Source organism: Notamacropus eugenii, chromosome 4 (genome assembly GCF_028372415.1).
Source record: "Notamacropus eugenii isolate mMacEug1 chromosome 4, mMacEug1.pri_v2, whole genome shotgun sequence".
Lineage (NCBI taxonomy): Eukaryota > Metazoa > Chordata > Mammalia > Diprotodontia > Macropodidae > Notamacropus > Notamacropus eugenii.
In genome coordinates, this window is record NC_092875.1 from 89,811,472 (window position 1) to 89,834,300 (window position 22,829).

The 22,829-nt window shown below is 40.3% G+C and overlaps 1 protein-coding gene and 1 pseudogene across 7 annotated transcripts; both read left to right on the forward strand.

The window, feature by feature from the left end:
* Positions 1–1,158: 1,158 nt before the first annotated feature.
* On the forward strand, positions 1,159–2,296 carry LOC140498195 (pre-mRNA-splicing factor SPF27 pseudogene; annotated as a pseudogene).
* A 4,748-nt stretch (positions 2,297–7,044) lies between these two features.
* LOC140500351 (uncharacterized) lies at positions 7,045–21,125 on the forward strand. 7 transcript variants are annotated; one of them, XM_072602861.1, is made up of 8 exons: positions 7,048–7,140; positions 8,745–8,864; positions 11,717–11,837; positions 13,963–14,112; positions 15,304–15,476; positions 17,729–17,871; positions 18,097–18,210; positions 18,860–21,125. In XM_072602861.1, the coding sequence occupies exons 6-8, from the start codon at positions 17,733–17,735 to the stop codon at positions 20,455–20,457; spliced, it is 1,851 nt and encodes a 616-aa protein (XP_072458962.1). In that variant the 5' UTR covers positions 7,048–7,140; positions 8,745–8,864; positions 11,717–11,837; positions 13,963–14,112; positions 15,304–15,476; positions 17,729–17,732; the 3' UTR covers positions 20,458–21,125. The 7 variants fall into 7 exon arrangements, with proteins under 7 accessions (XP_072458963.1, XP_072458967.1, XP_072458960.1 ...); XM_072602862.1 differs by lacking the exon at positions 8,745–8,864 and having other exon boundaries at positions 7,045–7,140; positions 15,304–15,488; XM_072602866.1 differs by lacking the exon at positions 8,745–8,864 and having other exon boundaries at positions 7,045–7,140; positions 15,304–15,488; positions 17,748–17,871.
* The last annotated feature ends 1,704 nt before the right edge of the window (positions 21,126–22,829 follow it).

Sequence of the window (22,829 nt, forward strand, 5' to 3'; positions counted from 1 at the left end):
AACAAATGCTGGTAAAACAAGATGTTTGGTTATTGTCCATATGTTTATTGTCTATATAATGAAATTAGTTCAGGAAGAAGGGGAAAGTAGTTCTCAATAAAATTGGAGCTGGTGTAAAAAGCAATGTGAATTTTCTAATAATGAAGCGTTCCCCAGTAATCTTATTGGAATTGAAATTGAGGGGAAGGAGTACCTACCATGTACTAGGGGCACATTTTTTTTTATACTTCTTAAACAATATTGTCTCATTTGATTCTCCTTTGCCTCAGAATAAACCAGGCCATACAAGTGTTTTATTCTACCTCCCGTGAACCCCGTAAGGCCAGCCTTGTCTCTAGCTGCTGCCCCTTCAGCTCCCAGGCACTAGGGGAGAAAGGCCTGTTTCAGACAGCCATGCCCACCCTCATAGGTGTAAGCTACTGCCTTCCTTTTCATAAAGTGGAAGAGTTTGAGAATTAGCCCAACTTGCTTCCCAGGCCTAGCCCCATCTATGATTCCACATTGAGTTCCTCTGAAATGAAATTGTGGTGATTTGGGATTAGAGGCGCATACCTTTGGGCAAGTAACAACTTAAAACACCTGTACCAATAAAACTCACTCAAGAGCCTTCCAATGAATCCAGCTGATTATATTTCTCCAGAATATTTCTGCAAAGGATGAGAAGAACTGGAAGTCAAAGCACAATACATCTGCTTATGTTTACAGCTACAGGGTGCTATGCCCAAATAAGCTATAAAGGAAATAAAGGGAAGGGGGCACTGGAATGTAGAGAATGGGAGGTGTAAACAGGGGCAGACTCTCATGGGAGGTTTAGGTCCTCTGGAAAGGCTGCAGACCCTGGGATACCCAGCTGATGGGAAAACAGGGAAGGGGAATGTGAATCAGGAATAGGGAATCCAAAGTGGTGTATTTGTCTTAATATGTTTGCCTGCTTGTTGGACACCCACGCTTGCAAGAATGCTGCTAAGTCCTCCCTGGTTGACCAATGGCTTTGTGGAGTTCTTGGTAAGACAACTTGTTTCTTCCATCCCTGTAAAGTAAATGGGAGTGCAAGGTCTTCCTGACCCTTAATAGATCTCATTTGGAGTTCGTTAAGGGAAAGCTGCTTAGGGGAGGTTTGCTTGTTTGCAGGTTCACACCTTTTGGTCGTTAGGCACTGAAGCACTTGAGTTGTGAAGCCTTCCGGTTCTCTATATATTCTGAGGTTAGCATTTTGCCCTGGAGCTGACTCGCTGGAGGAGCGTTCCTGTGATTTGGCCAGAGGAGACTGGGTGGCCATTGAGAAGTCCCACAGCGGGAGTGCAGAGGCAGGCTCCAACGGCTGGGCCTGCAGGCGTGAGCTGAGAGAGGCTGAGGTAGCAGGATGGCGGGTTCCAGGCTCGTGGCTGGGGAGACGGTGGTGGACGCCCTGCCGTACTTCGATCAGGGCTACGAAGTGCCCGGAGTGCGGGAGGCGGCTGCCGCCTTGGTAGAGGAGGAAACCCGTCGGTACCGGCCAACCAAGAACTATCTGAGGTACCTTCCCGCCCCGGATTACTCGGCCTTCGAGACTGACCTTATGAGAAACGAATTTCAAAGACTGGCTGCCCGACAACCAATGGAAATGCTAAGCATGAAAAGATATGAACTTCCAGCTCCCTCCTCTGGGCAGAAACATGACATCACTGCATGGCAGGAATGTGTAAACAATTCAATGGCCCAGCTGGAGCATCAGGCAGTTCGCATTGAAAATCTGGAGTTGATGTCACAACACGGTCGCAATGCTTGGAAAGCATACAACGAAAGTCTAGCTCGCATGATCGAACGAGCCCAGAAAGAGCTGCGGAAGTTAGGCAAAGACCTTCAGGACTTAAACTGGCAGAGGAAGAACGTGCAACTCGCTGCTGGGTCTACGTTACGAGAAATGGAGTCGACTTGGGTCTCCCTTGTCAGTACAAGTTACGAGATTGAACGGACCATTGCCCAGCTAGAAAATGAAATTTTCCAAATCAAGCAACGGCATGGGGAGGCAAACAAAGAAAACATTCAGCAGGATTTCTGAAAGAATGGACTCTGGGGAAGGGAGAGAAGGGCATCTCGGGAATTCTCAAGGCATTGGGAAGTGGAATGATCCTCACATGGTGGTAAGAACCTGTTGAGGGGGTCATGAGGACCCAAACAGCCTGGCTGAATGCTGAGGAGTACAATGGAAACTTAGAAACTGTGCAGACTGCATGAATTAACGGTTCTTTGAACTGTATTTAATTCTATTTGCATATTTTTTTGACAAATAAATTTTTACCTTGGAAAAAAAAAAGAAGCCTCTTTTCTCTGACTATAAATGCCTTTAATGGGTCTACTGGACTCTCATTTGATGTCCTTTTATGGGCCGGGATGGGGGTGTCATTTGTTAGCAAAGTAACTTGCCTAAGACTGAAGTCTCTTGCTTAAGACCAGGAATTTTGGTTACTTAAGTAACAGCTCTTCAACCTGCCCTGGGCCAAGTGTGCAACCAGTCAGCTAGGAAACCACTAAAGCTGACCTTCTCTCAGGTTGCCAGACCAATGACTTGCCTACAGTTCACTAGGCATTGTCCCTCTCAGCTTCAGATTATTTTGTAAGTGTGGGGCAACTAGGTGCTTCAGAGGATAGAGCACCAGTGCAGGAGTCAGGAGGATCTGAATTCAATCCTCACCTCAGACACTTGGCACTCACTAGCTGCATGACCTTGGCCAGAAGAAACAATACAAGGACACTCTCAAGGTCTCTCTCAAGAACTTTGTATTTGACTGTGCAACACTGACACTGGCATAGGACTGCTCAGCATGGTGTGCCCACATTAGAAAGGGTGCTGTGCTCTTTGAGCAAACCAGAATTGAGATAGCACAAAGTAAACACAGGATGAGCAAATTTGGGACATCCACCCCAAATATTTACATGGACTCTCTGTGCCCAACCTGTGGCAGAGCATTCCAAGCTCATGTTGGTCTGATCAGCCACAGTCAGACACACTGAAATTTCACTTTATCATGGTGATGTCATTTTAGTCCTTTTCAAAGTCAAAGGACAACAACCCACCAGTCAGGTCTTAGCAGTATAAATTTCTATGAACACTTACTAAAATTTGAGTTAATAGGTGAAAATATTTTATGCAGTCATAGGTCCCCAATCCATCTAGTCTTAGTGATTCCTTTTGAGTGAAAATTTGGCTAGTTAACAGAATCTTAAGTTGACACTTTGTTCCATAACCATACTCCATACTCTTCCTAAGACACTTCAAATGGAGTTGATTCAGTTTCCTGGCATGGCACTGGTAGACTGTCCATGTTTCACAAGCATATAACAATGAGGTCAGCACAACGGCTCTGTAGACCTTCAGTTTGCTAGTCAGTCTAATACCTCTTCTCTCCCAAACCTTTCTTCAGAGCCTCCCAAACACTGAGCTAACTCTGGCAATGTGTGCATCAACCTCATTGTGAATGTGTACATCCCTGGAAAGTATACTACCAAGGTAAGTGAACTTATCCACAGCATTCAAAACTCCATTTGTTGTAAGCCATGGTTCCACATATGGATGGTGTGGTGGTGGCTGATGGAGCACCTGTGTTTTTTTGGTGTTAATTATTAGGTCAAAATTAGCACAAGTAGCAGAGAATTGATCCATGCTTTGTTGCACCTCAGCTTCAGAGGCTGCATGGAGTGCACAATCATATGCAAACAGAAAATTATGCACCCACACTTCCTCCACTTTGGTCTTGGCTTGTAACCTTTCCAAATTGAAGAACTTACCATCAGTATGGTAGTTGACCTTGATGCCATGTTCATCCTCATTGAAAGCATTTGTCAACATGGCTGAAAACATCATGCTAAAAAGCATGGGAGCAAGCACACAGCCCTGTTTCACTCCATTGGTGACTGGGAAGGCACTAGAGCTTTGTCCATTATCCAGAACCCGGGCAAACATGCCATCATGAAATTGATGTACAATATTGATTTACAAAGTAGGAGGACCATTGTTCATACAAAAGCTAAAACTGAAATTTTCCAGGTTATATGGCAAGAGGAGGTTATCCCCCAGGAGTTCAAAGATACCTCCACTGTCTATCTCTACAAGGGTAAAGGGAATAGATTATCCTCTGACAATCACAGGTGGGGCTCTCTCTTAGTCATTGCTGGCAAAATTCTTGCTAGAGTCCTCCTTAATTGGCTGATCCTTCACCTGGAAGATGGTCATATACCTGAGAGACAGTGTGGCTTCAGAAAGGGCCAAAGAACAGTCGATATGGTTTTTGCTGCCCAACAACTCCAGGAGAAATGCCAGGAGCAGAACAGAGGTCCGTACAGAATGTTTATAGATCTGACCAAGGCCTTTGACACTGTTAGTCATGAGGGCTTATGGAATATTTTGTCAAAATTTGGTTGCCTGAAGAAGTTCATCAGTATTGTATATCAATTCCATGATGGCATGTTTGCCCTGGTTCTGGGTACTGGACAATCCTCTCATGCCTTCCCAGTCACCAATAGGGTGAAACAGGGCTGTGTGCTTGCTGTCATACTTTTTAGCATGATGTTTTCAGCCATGTTGTCAAATACTTTCAGTGAGGATGAACACAGCATCAAGATCAGCTACCATACTGATGGTATATTCTTCAATTTGTAAAGGTTACAAGCCAAGACCAAAGTGGAAGGATTGTTGGTGCATGATTTTCTGTTTACAGATGATTATGCACTCAATGCAGCCTCTGAAGCTGAGATGCAGCAAAGTATGTACCAATTCTCTGCTGCTTGTGCTAATTTTGGCCTAATAATTAACACCAAGAAAACACAAGTGCTCCATCAGCCACCACCACACCATCCGCACATGTGGAACCACTGGTTACAACAAATGGAGAAGTTTTGAATGCTCTGGATAAGTTCGTAAACAAGATATATAATCAGTGGGAAAGCACTAAGATTAAGCGTTCCTTAGGAAAGGTTTCTTGCCTGAGGCAGACTTTTTTTTTAGGGGAGAAAGGAAGGAAATTGGGGTTAAGTTACTTGCCGAAGGCTACACAGCTAGTATCAAGTGTCCCAGGGTGGATTTGGACTCAGGCCCTCTAAGATCTGACTCCAGGGCTGGTGCTCTATTCACTGTACCACCTAGCTGCTTCAGGAGGTAAGACTTTAACTGAGACATGAAAGGAAGCGAGAGAAGTTAGGAACTGGAGATAAAATGGGAGAGTGTTCCAGACAGGAGGGACAGCCAATGTCCAGTGAAATCATCCAGAGTTGGGAGACACAGTATAAGTGCAAGGAATAGCAAGAAGGTCAGTGTCTATGAGAGAGTTCCATCCTTATTTCTCTTTATTTGCTAGTTCTTTGAAGCTTCCATATAAGTGACAGAGCAAAGGAAAAAAAGAGGAGTGGGGTGTATTATTAGCCCCAGTTCTCTTCAGATGTTCAAACAGTCCTCTGGTCTCAGCTATCCCTCCACCCTGCACCCCAGTCCCATCCCCATCTCAGAAGCTACTAAGTGATACAATCTCACTATCAATTGCTTTCCAAAAGCTCCTCCATTGCCCTTTCTCAGAAGAGCTTTCAAGATCTGGTGGAATCCCTCTTATTCTGTGTATATATACTTGGATAACAATCTGCCTGGAAGGCTGCAATCTTAGGTTCTCTGACCTGGGTTATACTCCTGCTCCCTGTCTTTAACCACTTGTAATTGCACTTTGCCCCTGGTCCCTCTTCCCCTTTACCTATCACCTCTTTGAGAGTCCCAGTCAGAATTGTTTTAAGAGTGCAGAGGGGAAAAGATGAAGGGGTAAAAAAGAGACTGTCTCTTGACTTCCCTAAACCGTCCTGATTAGTAATTACTGAAAGGAATTACTGAAATTACTGAAAGGAAAAAAATCTGTCAAGTGAGGGGGAGGGGAGAAAAGTAGGAACAAAAGTGGCTGAACTGAGACTGCCCTCCCAAGGAGCCTGTCCTTTCCACAGCAGAGAGGGGAGTCCATGATTATTCCTCTGGCACCCTTATAGAGGTCCTGGGAATCCTTAGGGATGGGAGGTGAGTGGGGTGACAGTGGAGATCCCACAGAAGGGTTAAAAGTTTCAGCATAAATGCTTGCCAAGTCATAAACAAGGTGAAGACTTCTGAAGGACTTGAGTTTAAAGTAGATCAGACCCTAGGCCTGAGTTTCAGTTTACTAGAAACCACATGAAATGGGGGAACACAAAACCATGAAACCACCCCATCCGCCCTCCCACCTTGCTCAACCCTATTTCCTTATCACATCTTACCAAGGGCATTTTTGCTTCACACTTTAACAAGGGGATTTTTGCTTTTAGTTCCTGATTCCTTGCATCTGGGGAAATTTCTGAGAATAAGCTGTTTGCTCAAGATATTAACCAATAGAGTTAAAAGTTAAGGGGAAGGGGGGGGTTGTGGTTTTTGGCTATATAACCATGCATCTGCTTCTGTACTGCACCTCCCTTCTCTAGACTGCCTAGGGAAGGTGACATCTGCTTCCCGGGAGAAAGGACTTTCTGTTTGTACCTTGAGAGGCCTCTGAGTAGTCAATTTGAGTAGGGGTCTCGCCATCCCCCACAGAGGGAAGAGATGAGGAAATACTGAGCTCAACAGGCTGACTTCGATTGACTGGGGCTCCCCTGAGCTCTCGGCTGTTTCCACTCTTCCATCCGTATTTCTGGGATTGCGTGACCCATGAGTGACCAAGCCAAATTCTCTCCCTATTTCTCTCTCCTTTTCCCCAGCCTGTGACCCTTTCCCCGTAAGGGCTATTCCCCTTACCCCATTCCCCTTACAAGATTTTTTTTTCATTCAATCATGAAACAAGCATTTATTAAATGCCTACTATGTGCAACATTTTACAACCTAGGATAGTTTGCCAATTTTGTGTCTCTAGCCAGGCACAGCCGGATAGTGCTTCCCATCCCGCCCCCGCCCCCAGGAGAAAACGCCCACGTCTTGTCTAACCCTTGGTCCTGAATCTGAATGAGAAGAGGACCACCGAGCTCTACGGTTTCCTAGAGCGTCTCAGAGCGGAAGTGCGGGGGCGGGGCGACAGAGGGCCAGCGGAAGTGCGCGGGGGAGAGGCAGGGGACGACCGGGACGCTTCCTAGGTGTCTGTGAGGTGCTTCGGTGGCAGCTGGTGAGCGGTAAGCGAGCGGGGCTGCGCGGTGCTGCCCCCCCTTCCCCCCGCCCCAGTTCCCCGTCCACCCTCTCCATCGTTGCAGCCGAGAGGGCCCGGCTGAAGTTCCTGCGTCCACGCCGCCCGCGGTCCCTGTCAGTCTGAGCCAGCCGGCCTGGCGGCGACTTCTGAGAGCAGCCCGGGCACGGTGGGAGGCTGTGGACTGATGAAGAGGGTGGGAGTGGGCAGCGTCCCAGTCAGCTAGCATTGTTAGGCGCCTAGTGTGTGCGAGGCGCTGTACACTAGGCGCCCTGCCGGACGCCGAGGCTATCCGCTGGCAGCCCGGTAGGGGAGAGCAGAGGTGTGCGGGCTGTGTGCGTGTGTGTGTGTGTGTGTGTGTGTGTGTGTGTGTGTCTGTGTGTGTGTCTGTGTGTGTGTGTGTGTGTGTGTGTGTGTGTGTGCGGGCTGTGTGTCTGTGTGTCTGTGTGTCTGTGTGTCTGTGTGTGTGTCTGTGTGTCTGTGTGTCTGTGTGTGTGTCTGTGTGTCTGTGTGTCTGTGTCCTGAATCCCTTGGCAAGGGTGGTGAAGCCTGGGGACGCTTTCTGAAAATGTTTTTAAATACATAAAATACAGACGCTTTCCGAAAATAATATCTTTAAGTACATAAAATACATTTAAATACATGAAAAATAAATTTCAAAGGAAACCATATAGGAATACAGGTATACAATTTTTTTTAGTAAGTTCTTCACTAGACTGCATTAGATGATGGTTAACTAACTCTAAATTGAAGCTCCTGTACCTGAAGTCAGTTCACTTTACTCATCCTCAGTTTTTTGCAATACCATATGAATTGTTTGGACTTCAATAAAATTGGTTTCCCTTTGTAATCCTATGCATTTTATATATTTAAAAATAATTATTCTAAGAAGGAGTCCCTAGCTTTCACCAAACTGCCAAAGTGGTCCATGACAAAAAGAGCTAAGAACCTCTGGACTAGATAATCTCTAAGACAGCTAGGTGGTCTAGTAGGTAATGGATGAAGCATTTATTAAGTAATACAAATAGAAAAGTCAGGCAGCCCGGCTCTCAAAACTCACATTTTAATTGGAGAGACTTCACTTGTAGCTTTCAGTTGCAAATCAGATTGAAAGGTCCTGTGGTCCTTAGGGTGCAGAGGCAAAGAAGATAGTTATTCTGTTTCTTTGTATCATTTTTCCCATGACTCTTGAGTTCAGGGCCCTGGGTTGTCACTATCAGGATCCAAGGGGAAATAGATGGTGGTCCATCGGGGAGTGGTGCTAGTGGTTCGACTTGCCTGGGAAATCACTGGATAGAGGACTGAGCATGGACTGAGGAGGATCTGAATTTGAATCCTGTTTCATTCAGTTATTAACTACCAGCCCTAGGCAAGTCATTTCACTTCTCCCAACTTCCATTTCCTCATCTGTAAAACAAACACCTCTCTTATAAGGTTGTTGTGAAGTTCAAATGGCATAATATAGGTAAAGTGCTTTGTAAATCTTAAAGCACCGTGTAAATGCTAACTGATATTTTTAGTTATTATCTTTAAGATCCCTTCTAACTCTAAATCCTCTGATGTTAGTATAATTCTTTCACTTTACCAAATCAGGCTATAAGGACTCGAGAGGAGCTTTGAATACATACCCTCTCTTCAAATCCATGGTACACTCTTTCACATAGAAGATCAAGGAAGGGAAGAAACATTTATTAATCACCTCCTTTGTATCAGGTACTGTGCTTTACAAATAACGCATTCGAGGTAGGTGCTGTCCTTATCCTCATTTTGTTGTTGAGGAAATGGAGGCAAATGGGTGAAGTGACTTGCCTAGGGTCATGTAGTATCAGACCAGATTTGAATTCAAGTCTTCCTGACTGCAGGCCCTGTGTTATATCCACTGCACCACCAGCTACTTGCCAGGCTTAGATTAGGAAGGGCCTTATGTAGAAGATGATGCTTGAACTGAGTTTTAAAGAAAACTAGATTCTGAGGGACAGAGGTAAGGTGTGTGTTTATTCCTAACACAGAGAGGGCAGGTTGAATATTTTATGTAAGGAATAGCAAATAGACCCTTTTGACTGGATCATAAAGTGTGTGAAGGGGTGTAATATAGGCTGAAGGCAGACTGTGAAGGGTTTGAAATGCCAAACGGGCTTTTAATTTATCTTAGAGGCAAAATAGAATTCCAGAAAGTTCTTTGGAGTGACATAGTTAAACATTCTTTGAGAATATCACTTTATAAGCTGTGTGGAGGATGGATTAAATAAGGTAGTATGACAAAATTGTCTAGGAGATCATTGTCTAGGTTACTGACTGCCAGTGATGAATCAGCAATGCCGAGACAGGAGAAGACTGCAGTTTGTTATTCTCAGAGTAGAGGCCTGCAGTGAATATTTAACATTGAATCAGTGAGCCCCAAGGATCAGTTTTAAGTTACCTTATGTAAATTTTGAATACATAAGTAGGGTGGGTACAGTGGAATGTCAAAGAACAGTTGGAGCAGATGAGGATGTATACTTCAGAGATGAAAGGGCAGAAGGGGATGAAGATCTTTGTCAGAACAAACATGCACTTCCTCAGCCAAATCCTTGCGTTTGAATCCTGAATCACAGCACCATGCTCCTTAGGATATGAGCCAGTTAACACAAGAGCTGTAGTTGCTATCCCAAACCTGATTTTACAGACTTTAATATGGTATGTGATATGCTCATGAAGTAAATGACAATAAGAAAGTTAAACTAGATATGTTTTTACCACAGTGCATCCTTTTCTTCTGTATCACATTTGTGTATCTTAAATCACATTCATGTTCATCCTAGCTATCTCTTCTTGGAATATCTGCATATAATTTTTTGGCAAGCATTTCTAAAGGCAGATACAAGTATTGGGATACTTTGAATGCAATAGCAAAGTAAAATCATACAATAATGATTATTAATACACAGGGTTTTCAAAATGTGCTTGATCCAGCATGTGTGTTTGCAATCAACCCCAAATGTCCCAAATATTCCTTCATGTTTCATTTGTTCTAGTTCTGTTCCTAACTTTCAGCTTAGTTAAGATATTTGGAAATATTGAGGATTTGATCAGATACATGTGCAGCATTCAGCTCCCATCAAGGCACTACTAAATGTTTGCTAATTGTATGCTTTTCCACTCTGCCACTAATTCTGTACAAGTTTTGAAATCAATAGATCCTTCCTGGGGCCAAGGGTGTCTACTTTTAGAAGTTAACCTAGTCCAGATATTTTCACAAAGATGCTAGAACTGGACCTTAGACTGGCTTCTTTGGAGGGAATTTTTTTCCTATTAGCCAAAAGACAATCCAAAGGGGTATCTCTAGAAGAGGTAGATTGACCAGATCCAATATCAAGATTTGAACAGGAATAACCAGACAAGAATTACCAGAATTTGAAAGATCCCAGAATTATTACTGACTCAAGGTGAAATTGAGGCTTATATCAGATTCATATTGCTAGTGATAGATTTACTCAAAATTTATGTCAGATCAGACTAGTCCCAGAAGGAACCATATTTTTGGCCAGGATGATACATTGCTTTTTTTTTCCTGAGGGAAATAAGATGAAGGGATGAGGGATTTGGAAGAGTCCTCTTCTGAGCCTGAGTACTCTCTCAGAAATAGAGTAGACCCTCCCATTAAAACATGAAGTTCGTCAACCAAATCCTTGTGTTTGAATCCTGAATCACAGCACCATGCTCCTTACGGTATGGGTACAACTACTTGGCTGATGTCCTTAGAGTTTAATGACTTATGTCTGATGCAAGAGACAAGTAGGTAATACAGACAAAATATACAGGAGACTAATCTGGTGTTTTATGAATAGGACTACAACTTTACTAGACTATTCATTATTCCTATTCAAGTCTCCCAAGGTGAAATCTGCTTTGTGTATACTGGAGGGTTGCCAGGCTGGAAAACTTGACCTTGGTCCAACCTAGTTAGTCCTATCTTGGTCATAAACAATTGTGACAGTTGTCTGGGAATGGATAGACTAGGTACTGCTTCCAGTGACCAATCAGTGACACTGAAATAGGAGAAAGCTACAGTTTGTTGCACTCAAGCTCTACTAAATAATGTTGTCATTGAGTCCCAAGCATCAGTTTTAAGCTACCTCATATAGGTGTTGAATACATAAGCAGGATGCATACTTGTTAAGGAAGATAAAAACTTACATTTAAGAGAATAGATGGCAGAAGAGGAAAATCTGTGGCAGGGAAAATAGGAAACAAACAGCTTAACCCAAGAGCTATAGTTGTTTTCTCAAGCTTGATTTTGGTATGGTAAGTGATAGGCTTGTCTTAAAATGTCTAAAAGGCAATAAGGCAGTTAAGCCAGAAATTCTCTGATCATGCTAGAGACTTATGAAAGTGAGACCAATTAGGAGACCAATACAGTAATCCAGATAATTTTATTGTCACAACAACCTTGGGAACTAAGTACTATTAGTATCTCAATTTTGTGGTTGAGGAAACTCAAGCAGGCAGGTTAAGTGAGTTGCCTAGAGTCACCCAGCTAGAAAATGTCTAAATCTGAATTTGAACTCAGGTCTTTCTGACTTCAGGCCCAGTGCTTTCTCTGCTGTACCACGTAACTGCATCTGTTGAAAATGACTCCAACGTTGCAAACCTAAGTGACAAGAAAGATGATGGTGCTCTCAACAGAAAAAAAGAAATTCTTTAGAGGTGAGTTGTATTTGGGAGAAGATAATGAGTACTATTTTGGACTTGTTGAGTTGGAGATGCCTATGGAACTTCTGATTAAAAATGTCTGATAGATGGTTTCTGACACCCAAAAGAGACAAGGGCTGGGGATGTGAATCTGAGAATCATCTTTATAGAAGTGGCAATTGAACCTGTGGGAGTAGATAAGATCACTAAGAGAGAGTTTAGAGAGAGAAGTCCCAGGATAGGATCTTTTGGTATACCCTCAGTTATGAAGTAGAACATGGGTGATGATCTAGCAGAGACTTGGGATCTCCTTTATTAGGCAGAGGAAAGGAGAAAGAGCAATGTCACATAAACTCTGAGAGTAAAAAACATATTAAGAGGATTGTCTCTATCCCTGAACATCAAAGGATCATAGATTTATAGCTATAAGAAACCTCAGAGACCATCCAGTCCAACTCTGTCACTTTATAAATGAAGGAAGCAGCCCATTGAGGTTACATAACTTCCCTGAGGTGACATAGGCAATGTGTGGTAGAATATTCTAATCCAGTACTCTTTCTAGTTTACTGTGCTGTCATATCACATTTGCACTCTTGTTGGGGAAGTGAAATATGAAAATGGATGAAGAAAAGAGTAATTATGCAATTAAGTGATAAAATAATGACTGATATTTCTATAGTGCTTTTAAGTTTTTCAAAGCACTTTGCATAATTATCTTTTTAAAAAACATTTGTTTTTAGTTTTCAGTATTCAATTCTGTAAGATTTTGAGTTCTAAATTTTCTCCCCCTCTTCTCTCCTCCTTCCCCAAGACAGTGTGCAATCTGATAGAAGCTATACATGTACACTCATATTAAACATATTCCCACATTAGTCATGTTGTAAAGAAGAATTAGAATCAAAGGAAATCCACGAGAAAGAAGAAACAAAAAGAGAGATAGAAAATAGTATACTTTGATCTGCATTCAGACTCCATAGTTCTTTCTCTTGGATGTGGCTAGCATTTTCCATCATGAGTATTTTGGAATTATCTTAGATCCTTGTATTACTGAGAAGAGTTAAGTCTCTCAGAGTTGGTCATCACACAGTGTTGCTATTACTGTGTACAGTGTTCTCCTGGTTCTGCTCACTTTACTCAGCATCAGTTCATGTATGTTTTTCCAGGTTTTTCTGAAGTGCACCTGCTCATCATTACTTATAGCACAATAATATTCCATTACATTCATATACCACAACTTGTTCAGCTATTCCCCAGTTGGTGGGCATCCCCTCAATTTCCAGCTCTTAACCACCACAAAAAGAGCTGCTATAAATATTTTTGTACCTTTATATAATTATGTTATTCAATCGAATGAGGAGACAGACTCAGAGACATCAAAATAAACATTTAGCACCTATTAAGTGAAAGCCCATATGCTATGCTCTGGTGATAAAAATGACTTGATCTTGGTCCTTAAGGAACTAACATGTTGATGTTGAATATACACAGATAGAATATGTTAGTGACCTGTCCATAGTCATTCAGTTAATAAGTGTTAGAATCAGAATTTGAACTCCTGTCTTCCCAACTCTCAATAGCATTCTTCCCACAATTCTACATGCCTTTATTAAGACAAGTGTTTGTTAGAAGTGAGGCAATTGTTCTTTTAGGTATCAGGAACAAGTGTAAGCAGGGTAGACAAAGACTAAAGAAAAGATAAAAGAGAGCCATTTATGTAGCATTCCAAAAGTGTTAGTGCAGTTTTAGGTTACAGAAGCTTAAAAACTGCATTAAAACTTTTGAGACACAATGTAATATAGAGATACATACTTGCAGTGTAGATGAATGTAAAGTTTGCATCTAAAGGGATTAAGAAAATTGACAGAAATAGAAGAACAAGGAATCCTTTGTGTCCGTAGCTACTGAAAGGGAAAAATCTTGCACGTTTCTTCAGAGTAGAATTCATCTTTTGCAAGGTTTCTTTAGATGAACAATTTGAATAATTAATCAGTGTCTCTCTTAGCTATTCCCTGATACAGCTGGAGAATGACTTAATCTGCTTTCTCCTGGCCTGTATCCTTGGAGATAATTCTATACTTGGATGTTTTGGCTGAATGACAATTCATTCTTCTCTGCTTGCTGTGTTTTTAATTATCCACAGGTCTCTCCCCATCTATGAATAGGATCAGAAGTCTTCTCTGGGAGACAAGATATCCCAGGAGTCAGTGATAGCTGTCAGCTTCTCTTCACCTGGTATCCCTCTTGGACTGCTCAGGAATTTGCTTTTATCCATCCACATGATTGTAACATGGTAGTTATCCCCTCTGCATCTGAGCTTCCCTTTTCAGATGATGACTTCCTTGGTTTTCTTATGACCTATTCTCCAAATGTCACCAGTGACCAAAAAGTCAATCCCTCACTGTAAGAACATTTATAGAGCACTTTACAGTTTGCTAGAAACTTTCTTCACAACCACCACAAGGTAGTACTGTAAATGTTCTTATTCCATTTTATGAATGAGGAAGCCAAGGCTCTAGGAATTTAAAAGATCTATCAGAAGTCCTACAATCTGGAAGTAGCAGAGCTAGAACTATAACCCTACTCTCTTCCCTCTAAGCCCATTGCTTGGGGGTTTTTTCCGCTCTGCAGTTGCTTTCCTTGCTTTCCTCTGGACTCCCTAACTGATTAAATTACATACTACCTAAAGACAAAATGAATAAGTCAGTATAATAAATATATTTACCAGATTATTAACATCTAGGTGCCCAAATCAAAATAAAGATATTATGATTAGTCATGATATAGCATGAAGACCCCCAGAATAAAAGTTTCCCTCATACTAAGTATAAGTCAGTGAGGACTAAATACTAAATAAAAACTTTCCTACTGCATGATTTCTAACACCTTGAAATATATCATCCTCTTTCTTAGTGCCTGGATGTCCTTTGGATGATTCGCAACCGTATTTCCTTAGAAACTGTAGTATTCTGTGGCTCATTACAGCATTGCAAGTGTTATCAAGATGGAGCTTTGTTTCAGGGAGATACTTGGGATCATTCAAAGCACTATAAAAATTCTCAAAAGCACATTCTTCCTTGTGTTTAATTTTACATAAGGCCTTTGCAAGTCATTTTCCATTTGTAATGTCTGTCTGAGATACATGAATTGACAGACCAGAGCTATGGATTATCTATATTATTTTACTCCTCAAGATCCAGGAGAATCTGATGAACCACAGTGATATGAAAGTGCTTTGTAATTATTATTACTTATCACTCTTGTCCTTCAGTAGACTGCTGGTGCCTTCGTATTTTTAATAATAGATACATGATGTTTTTTCCCCTGCATTGAAGTGGCACTTGTCCTTCAAGGGTAGTTTCCACCCATTTTCAAAGGTTCTTGTGGTAAACAATAGTCCTGCCCAGTTATTTTGTTTTTGGTGGGTTAGGTTTTTGTAATACTACATTGTCCTTCTGATTTTGTTATTGTAATTGCATTACAGCTGCGCCCTAATGCCTCATGGCATGGAACCAGTCATGACTTCTAAAAGCCTATTCCAGCAGAGCACAAATTCTGGTGGTTCCTTCCAAGCTGTAAAGACTTCAAGTCCAAATCCAGCAACAGACTGTCATCTGAAGACCAACCTGGATAAGTGCAGAGGCTCATCAGCAGAAGGTTGGCCACCAAGTAATGAATGTCTTCTGGCTATAGTAACTCATAAATCTCTCTGCTAAAGTGTGAAGAGGCTACAAGCCTTATTGGTGGAGAAAAATACCCACATTGATTAAGATAGCTTTTGAAACATTGAATCCATTATTGTATCTCATGGGGGAAAAGCATAAACAGGTCTAGTACAGAAATACCATATAGCTAAGTAAAGACCACAAGAAATATGTCCAGTGTTTATTGGCCCTTCGTTAAGTTTGTTACCTTAGCAAAGAATTGGAGTCAGGGCATGGCCTGCTTTATTTGTATCTCTTTGTAAACCTCCAGTAGAGTGTAAGTTCTTAAGACCAAAAGTTATTTATTACTCTTTTCCTTGTATCCTCAGGACCTAGACCAGTGCCCTGTTCATAATAAGCACATAATAAATGCTTATTGAATTGGATTTTCAGACAGGATGTGAGGCCAGTAGCCCACATGGCAAACTTCCACAGCCTATAGCATGCCTGCGGGCCACTTACTGCAGGTTATGCAGGCCTGCTTTATGGTATAGGAGGATAGATGGTGTTTCATCAGGGGCTCGACCTACTGAAAACTCTGTCTTGTAGAATATTCCTGAGGAAACTAGTCAGAATCAGTAACAGGAGGGCAAACAGCTTTCAAATTGTCAGGTTGCTTCTGAAGAGACTAGATCTTGAGTGTAGTGGCGCAAGCCTGAAACCTGAAGAGGAAGGAAGTTTGGGGGCCCAGATATGGAAAATTTGTATCTTACTGGGAGCTGGTGTTTTTATTGGGGAGGGCAGTTTTGACTTGCTTTAGTTTTTAAATGTTTTATTATTACTTTTTACATTGGAATAATTTCCTGATACGTCCCAAACTTTAAGCAAAATGACCAGGAGAGCAATGTTGCCTAATTTTGTGTATAACATTATTTCTCTGCAGTTCCCTCCTGGAACCAGGACAGATCCTTACATGAACTGGAGTTCATCTCTTTTGTGTTGTATTCTTTTTGTATTGCTCTTGCTTACATTATTATTGGTATTGTGTACATTGTGCTTATACCTTAATTTATATGAATTTTCCCATGTTTCTTTGAATTCCTCATCCATTATTTCATATGGCATGGTAACGTTCCTTTACATTCATGTGCCCCATTTTGTTCAGCCATTACCCAGTAAATGGGTCCCTACTTATCAGGTTTTTGCTAACACCAAAAATACTTTTAGGAATATCTTAATACATATAATACTTTTTTTCTGTCAGCTCTCCCTGAGATATGTGCTCATTTGTAGGATTTCTAGAACAAAAAAGGCTTTCCCAAGCCTCAGCTGTTGGTTTGAAGACAACATATTAAAAGATGACCAAGTTAGGAGGGCAGAGAAAGGAATTCTCTTCCTTGGTCTCACAATCCACTGCTCCATGTGGAAGATTGGAGAGGTGAAGGACAGCTTTATGTATGGAAGAAAAAAATTTAAATAGATGGAAACTAATGAGAATAGGTAGATGTTCCACAAATCTTTGTAAACCATAAACCTCATTCTTTGCTTTTTCACTCTTCCCACATTGTGTGTTTCCCTCTATGAACCTTTATTAGTACGTCTCCTTTTAAGTCACGTAAGAGATAATTGTAGTTAAAGGTTTTCTTTGTGATTTTCCCTTTTGTTTGAGATATAGGGAACCCACAGAAAACGGGGATTGGGGTACCAACTTGAAAACTGAACATGATATCAGTGAACAAACCTAAACTCACTCATTTCCCATTCTCATCCAGTCATCTCATGGATATTTTAAGCTACCTCTTGTACTAGGTAATCAAGGCATAAAACTCTTACCAAACTACAAGCTATATGAGAACAGGAATGTTTTACCATGTATTAACTAAACTTTATCTTTTAGTGCCTACCTACCATAGTCTCTGCAGTAGTAGAATTAATAAAATAAAATTAATCTTTAGTTTCTTATTTCTTATCCAGTCACTAATATATGAGTCTGCTTTTGTACTAAGGAAAACACAGTAAACCTCTTCTGCGATGGATTTGTAGTCAAAAGATTTGAGTTTGAATCCCTTTCTAGCCACCACTAGCCACCCATATGACTTTAGTAAAGTCAAAGTCACTTAATCTCTTTAAGCCTCAGTTTTCTCATCTGTAAAATGATGGTGCTGGATAAGATGTCCTCTAAAATCCTTTCTGTGTCTAAACCTATGTTGTGAAAATTCTTTGATCTAAATTCTATATATACTGAAATGTTTCTTTATACAACAGGAATATGTTGTTTCAGCAGTTGGTGACTTTTGAGGATGTGGCTGTGTATCTCTCAAAGGAGGAGTGGGGGCAATTGGACCTTGCTCAGAGGGCACTTTACAGAGATGTGATGCTGGAGAATTATGAGAACCTTCTCTCATTGGGTTAGTATTCATTTCTATGGTGAATCTAATTTTTCTGGAGATCTACCTCCTCTATGAAACAGCTTCATGAACCATTTCAAGGTCTCTGTACCTAAACTTTATTACCATATTATCTGTTTCCCCTCATCTGCTGCCTATACACCTAAAGCAGAGAACTCAGTTTTTTGAAAGTTCTGCCTTTCAAAAAATAAATGACTGTATTTCATCTCATTCACTTTCAATCAGGATTTCCAGTTTCCAAACCTGATATTATCTCCCAACTGGAACAGAGAAAAGAGGCATGGATCCAAGATACTCAGGGCCCTGAGGAAAGGGAGTTCTTTCAAAATACTTATAGAGGTAAGTAGGTAAGAGCTGCATTGGAGTCACAAAGCAATAAGAACACAGTTGTTCTGTGAGTTGCTGCATAGTATCGAAGAAAGTTTTTTCCCCTGTGTTTTATACTTCTCCCTTCTGTGAATACAGGAATGCCTCAACTGGAGAACTGTCTCCCTTTCCCCTCTGTTTAATCTCACTGGTTGGCTGGTCACAGCCTTTTGCCAATTCAGCTTCCAGATTTAGTCCTACCTATATATTCTGTCTGCTTGTATTTGCTTGGCTTCTCAGGGCTGTGTATACTTTTTTCAAATAACTGAAATCTCATGTGTTTCCTAGTTCACTTTGACTTAATTATACTTGTCCTCTAACTATCCCAAAAATTTTATGCTTTTCTTTTAATGCTCTATTTAACTTGTTTCCTTAGTCAAACTTCCCACCCTTTTAAGATCAACTTACTCTCTGGCCTAGAATTCACTTCCCACTCTAATAAACATCTGGTTACTCACACTCCCAGCCTCATTACCTTGTTGATTGCTAGACCTCTTATAGAACTTATAATTCTGCTTATTCTTAATCTGCTTTCATTTCCATTATGAATTTGTTTCTTCTCTTGCAGTTTATATTTTTCTAAAAAGGAAAAGAGATAACATTTGTTTTTTGTTTGTTTCAGTTTATAAGAACAGATCTGGAAATGAAAATTTGACTCTAAGTCAAATTCCTCAAGAAGTTGACTTGCTTAGAAAAGAATCCGAAAAACACCTAAAAGATGTTACGCAGGTCCCAGACTTAAGAAGAACCTGTGGCCAGGAAAGTAGCTTGGAGAAGCAGATAAGAAACCATAGAGAGAAGAGACAGAATAAACTAGTTTCCCAGCAGAGTGTTCTCCAGCAAGTTTCCCCAAAGAAAACTACTGGAATAGAAAGAGGTCGTGAATGTAATAATTTTGGTAAAAACCTCGTGAATTCTAATGTGGTCATTCATCAGAGAGTTGAAAGAGACCATACATGTACTATATGTGGTCAGAGTTTTTCCCATCCTTTAACCTTAATTCAGCATAGGAGAATTCATGGTGGGGAGAAGCACTATCAATGTAATGATTATAGGAAGAATTTCACTCACAAGTCACAATTCACAAAACAGCTGATAATTCACACTGATGAGAAGCCCTACGAATGTACAGAATGTGGGAAGTCCTTCAATCGTAGTTCACATCTTACTTTACATCAGAGAATTCATACTGGGGAGAAACCCTACAAGTGTAACAAATGTGGGAAAGCTTTTGGCACAAATTCTGATCTTACTCGACATGAGAGGATTCACACTGGAGAAAAACCATATAAGTGCAGTGATTGTGGAAAAGCTTTTAGTCAGTCTTCAGTGTTTATTCGACATCAGAGAATTCATACTGGAGTGAGTGCCTATAAGTGTGATGACTGTGGCAGAGCCTTAAGCAGTAAGTTAAGCCTTATTGAACACTGTAGAATTCATACTGGTGAAAAACCTTTTCAGTGTGATGAATGTGGAAAAGCCTTCACCCACTTCACAAGTTTAATTTATCATCAGAGAATTCATACTGGAGAAAAACCATATGAGTGTAATGAATGTAGAAAAGCCTTCAGTCGACATTCAGTCCTTATTCGACATCAAAGAGCTCACACTGGAGAGAAACCGTTTAAGTGTAATGAATGTGGGAGTGCTTTCAGCAGAAGATCAGTCCTTAATGAACATAAGAGAATTCATAGTGGGGAAAAGCCATATGAATGCAATGAATGTGGAAAATCTTTCAGTCGGAGCTCTACACTTATCCAACATCAGACAGTTCATAATTCAGACAAACCTTATAAATGCAACGTATGTGGGAAAGGCTTTGGGTGCCGCTCACATCTTACTGTACATCAAAGAATTCATATTGGGGCTAAGCCTTACCAATGTAGTGTGTGTGAGAAAGCCTTTAGTCGAAGCTCCATCCTTAACCAACATCAGAGAATTCATACTGGAGAGAAGTTGTATAAATGTAATGAATGTGGGAAAGCCTTTAGTCGAAGCTCCATCCTTAACCAACATCAGAGAATTCATACTGGAGAAAAGCGGTATAAATGTAATGAATGTGGGAAAGCCTTTAATCGGAGATTTAGCCTTATCCTACACCAGAGAATTCATTCTGGAGAAAAGCAGTGTAAATGTGATAAGTGTGGAAAAGCCTTCAGTCGGAGAACCAATCTGATCCGGCATCAACAAATTCATACAGAAGAGAAGTCTCATGAATAGAGTATTTAAATGAAATCATTTGCTGCCTGAAGATTCAACAAAGAGAAATCATACCCTGCTCAGTTTGTGAATGTTGTGTTTTGGAGAAGGATTATCTTTGAATCAGAGTACATTATTAATGAAGTAATATAGTAAATTGTAAGATCTTTTGAGAGCAGTAGCTGTTTTTTTCTTTAGCTTATATACCATCCAGCCTGCAAAATATTCATTTTGTTTGAATGATGCAAGTAATGCTTCTGCAGAAACTTTCCATGAGAGCAACTTCCTTTATTCTCATATGAAAATTCAAGTCTGAAAAATCCCTAGGATGACAACTAAAGGGAATGTTTTATCTATGCCGAAAATAGTACAACTTGAATAGAATAATTCAACTTCAGTATCTACAAACATTATCCTGAGAGATAATAAATCAAGAGGATGGTGCTACAGTCTTGTTGATCAATGATGAAGTAATGTGGAAAGAGTAACAATGGGAAAAGAGTGACACCTGGAATTTCGTGTGTTGGTAGATAATATACTCATACTCCCATGGGTAATAAGTAGTTAGAACTAGATACTAGCAATCTTGACTCTCAGGCAGGTGATCTTTTAACTATATTCTTCTGTCTTTCCCAATAGTGGATCTGTACAGTATTAAACGGATAAATAAAAAAGTACATCTGGAAAAATCTAGGAGAGCAAAGCACTCCCTTGTTTATTGAATTTTGTCGTTGACATTTCAGTCATGTCTGACTCTTTGTGACTCCATTTGGAGTTTTCTTTGCAAGATTCAGAAGTGGTTTGCATTTTCTTTTCCAGCTCGTTTTACAAGTGAGGAAGGTGAAGCAGACAGGATTAAGTGACTCCAAAGTCCCACAGCTAGTAATTGTCTGAGGCCAGATTTGAACCCATGAAGATGAGTCTTCCAGATTCCAAGCCCAGCACTGTGTCACCTAGATACCCCTATTCCTTAAACATTCCTCCTTATTTCCAGTGGTAAATTGAGGGGAAGGATGTAACTGAAATCTGAAGCCAGCTTTTATGGGAAATAGATGTTCATCAGTTGATTAGACCTTTCGGTAGGGAGTAGGTAGTAGGAAAATATAAAGAGGTAATTAAATAATCAGTATATGATTGATTTTTGCAAAGATTAGAGAACCAGTAAAGTTACTGCATGGATCTTAATTGTTTTCTAAAAGAAGGAATAGGTAATGGTGCCAAGTGGAGCAGACAAGGAACTAAATTGACAAAAACTTTGGATCTGATTGGGAAGAGGGTATGGGAGACAAGCAATTTGTCAGCAACTCTGTTAAACACATTCTGTTTGGAGTTATATTAATAAGTAAACATTTTGATAAGCGTCACTAGCAAGAAATAGGAGTGATGCTGTGTAAAAATATACTATGAACCATCTGTACAAAAAGAACTAGGTAAGATAGAAAACAGATCAGAAACCTGTAATGGTAGCAGGATATTGTAATAATGGAGGGATTCAAGACCATTTCTGGAGCTATCCCTCTATTCACAACAGATGACAAATTATTGACAAGCTTTTAAGATGACTTTGTTTTTCAAAAGAAGATTGGGTGGAATTAATAGTTGGGCCTAATTCTGTATAATAAATGGCAAAATAGAAATGATGGGAACTTTGGGAAAACATGGCCATTCCATCTTATGAATTTGTGATAGGTCAGGAGAGAAAAATCAGGGTTAGAAGTACACTCTAGATTTTGAGAAAATTGAGTTTCAAATAATTTAAAGATAAGGTCGGTTAACATTCTAGAGAGTTACCTAAAGAATGAAGTTTTGACAACAAATATTCTAGTGAAAGAGGAAACATCTAATGAGACATAGTTGCACAGGATATTCATTGACCACTTTGTATTTTAAAGGCATGTACAGAAGATGGAAGCAATGGCAGATATCTTAGAACAAATACAAGAATGACAACATTAAGAGAAATGTCAGAAGTCCTGACAATAAAAAGATAAAAGAAGGCATTTGAGTTACAGAAATGGTGTAGCTACATTTTATGCATTCCAATTCATTTGTTTGAGATTAAAAGTTTAAAGATAACTTGTTTTGATATTCAATATTAAATTTATAATAAATCCTTTTAAAAATGGATCTGACATGTGTAGATTGAATGGGAGAGATCTCCAGTTTTGATGAAGACAGTTATTATTTTGTGTGTTTTATCAATAAGATATTTTGACTTGGAAATACAGATAAAAAATAAACAGAATTAAAGTCCAAAATAATTGAGAAGGCATAATTGAGTAGCTAACTGTAGTCAGTGAATTTATTTAGTCAGTCCTGACCAAACTAGATCGAGACTATTGAAAGGATTTGCTCTGTGATTAATAGGAGAGCACACTAGATTGCCTTTAAGC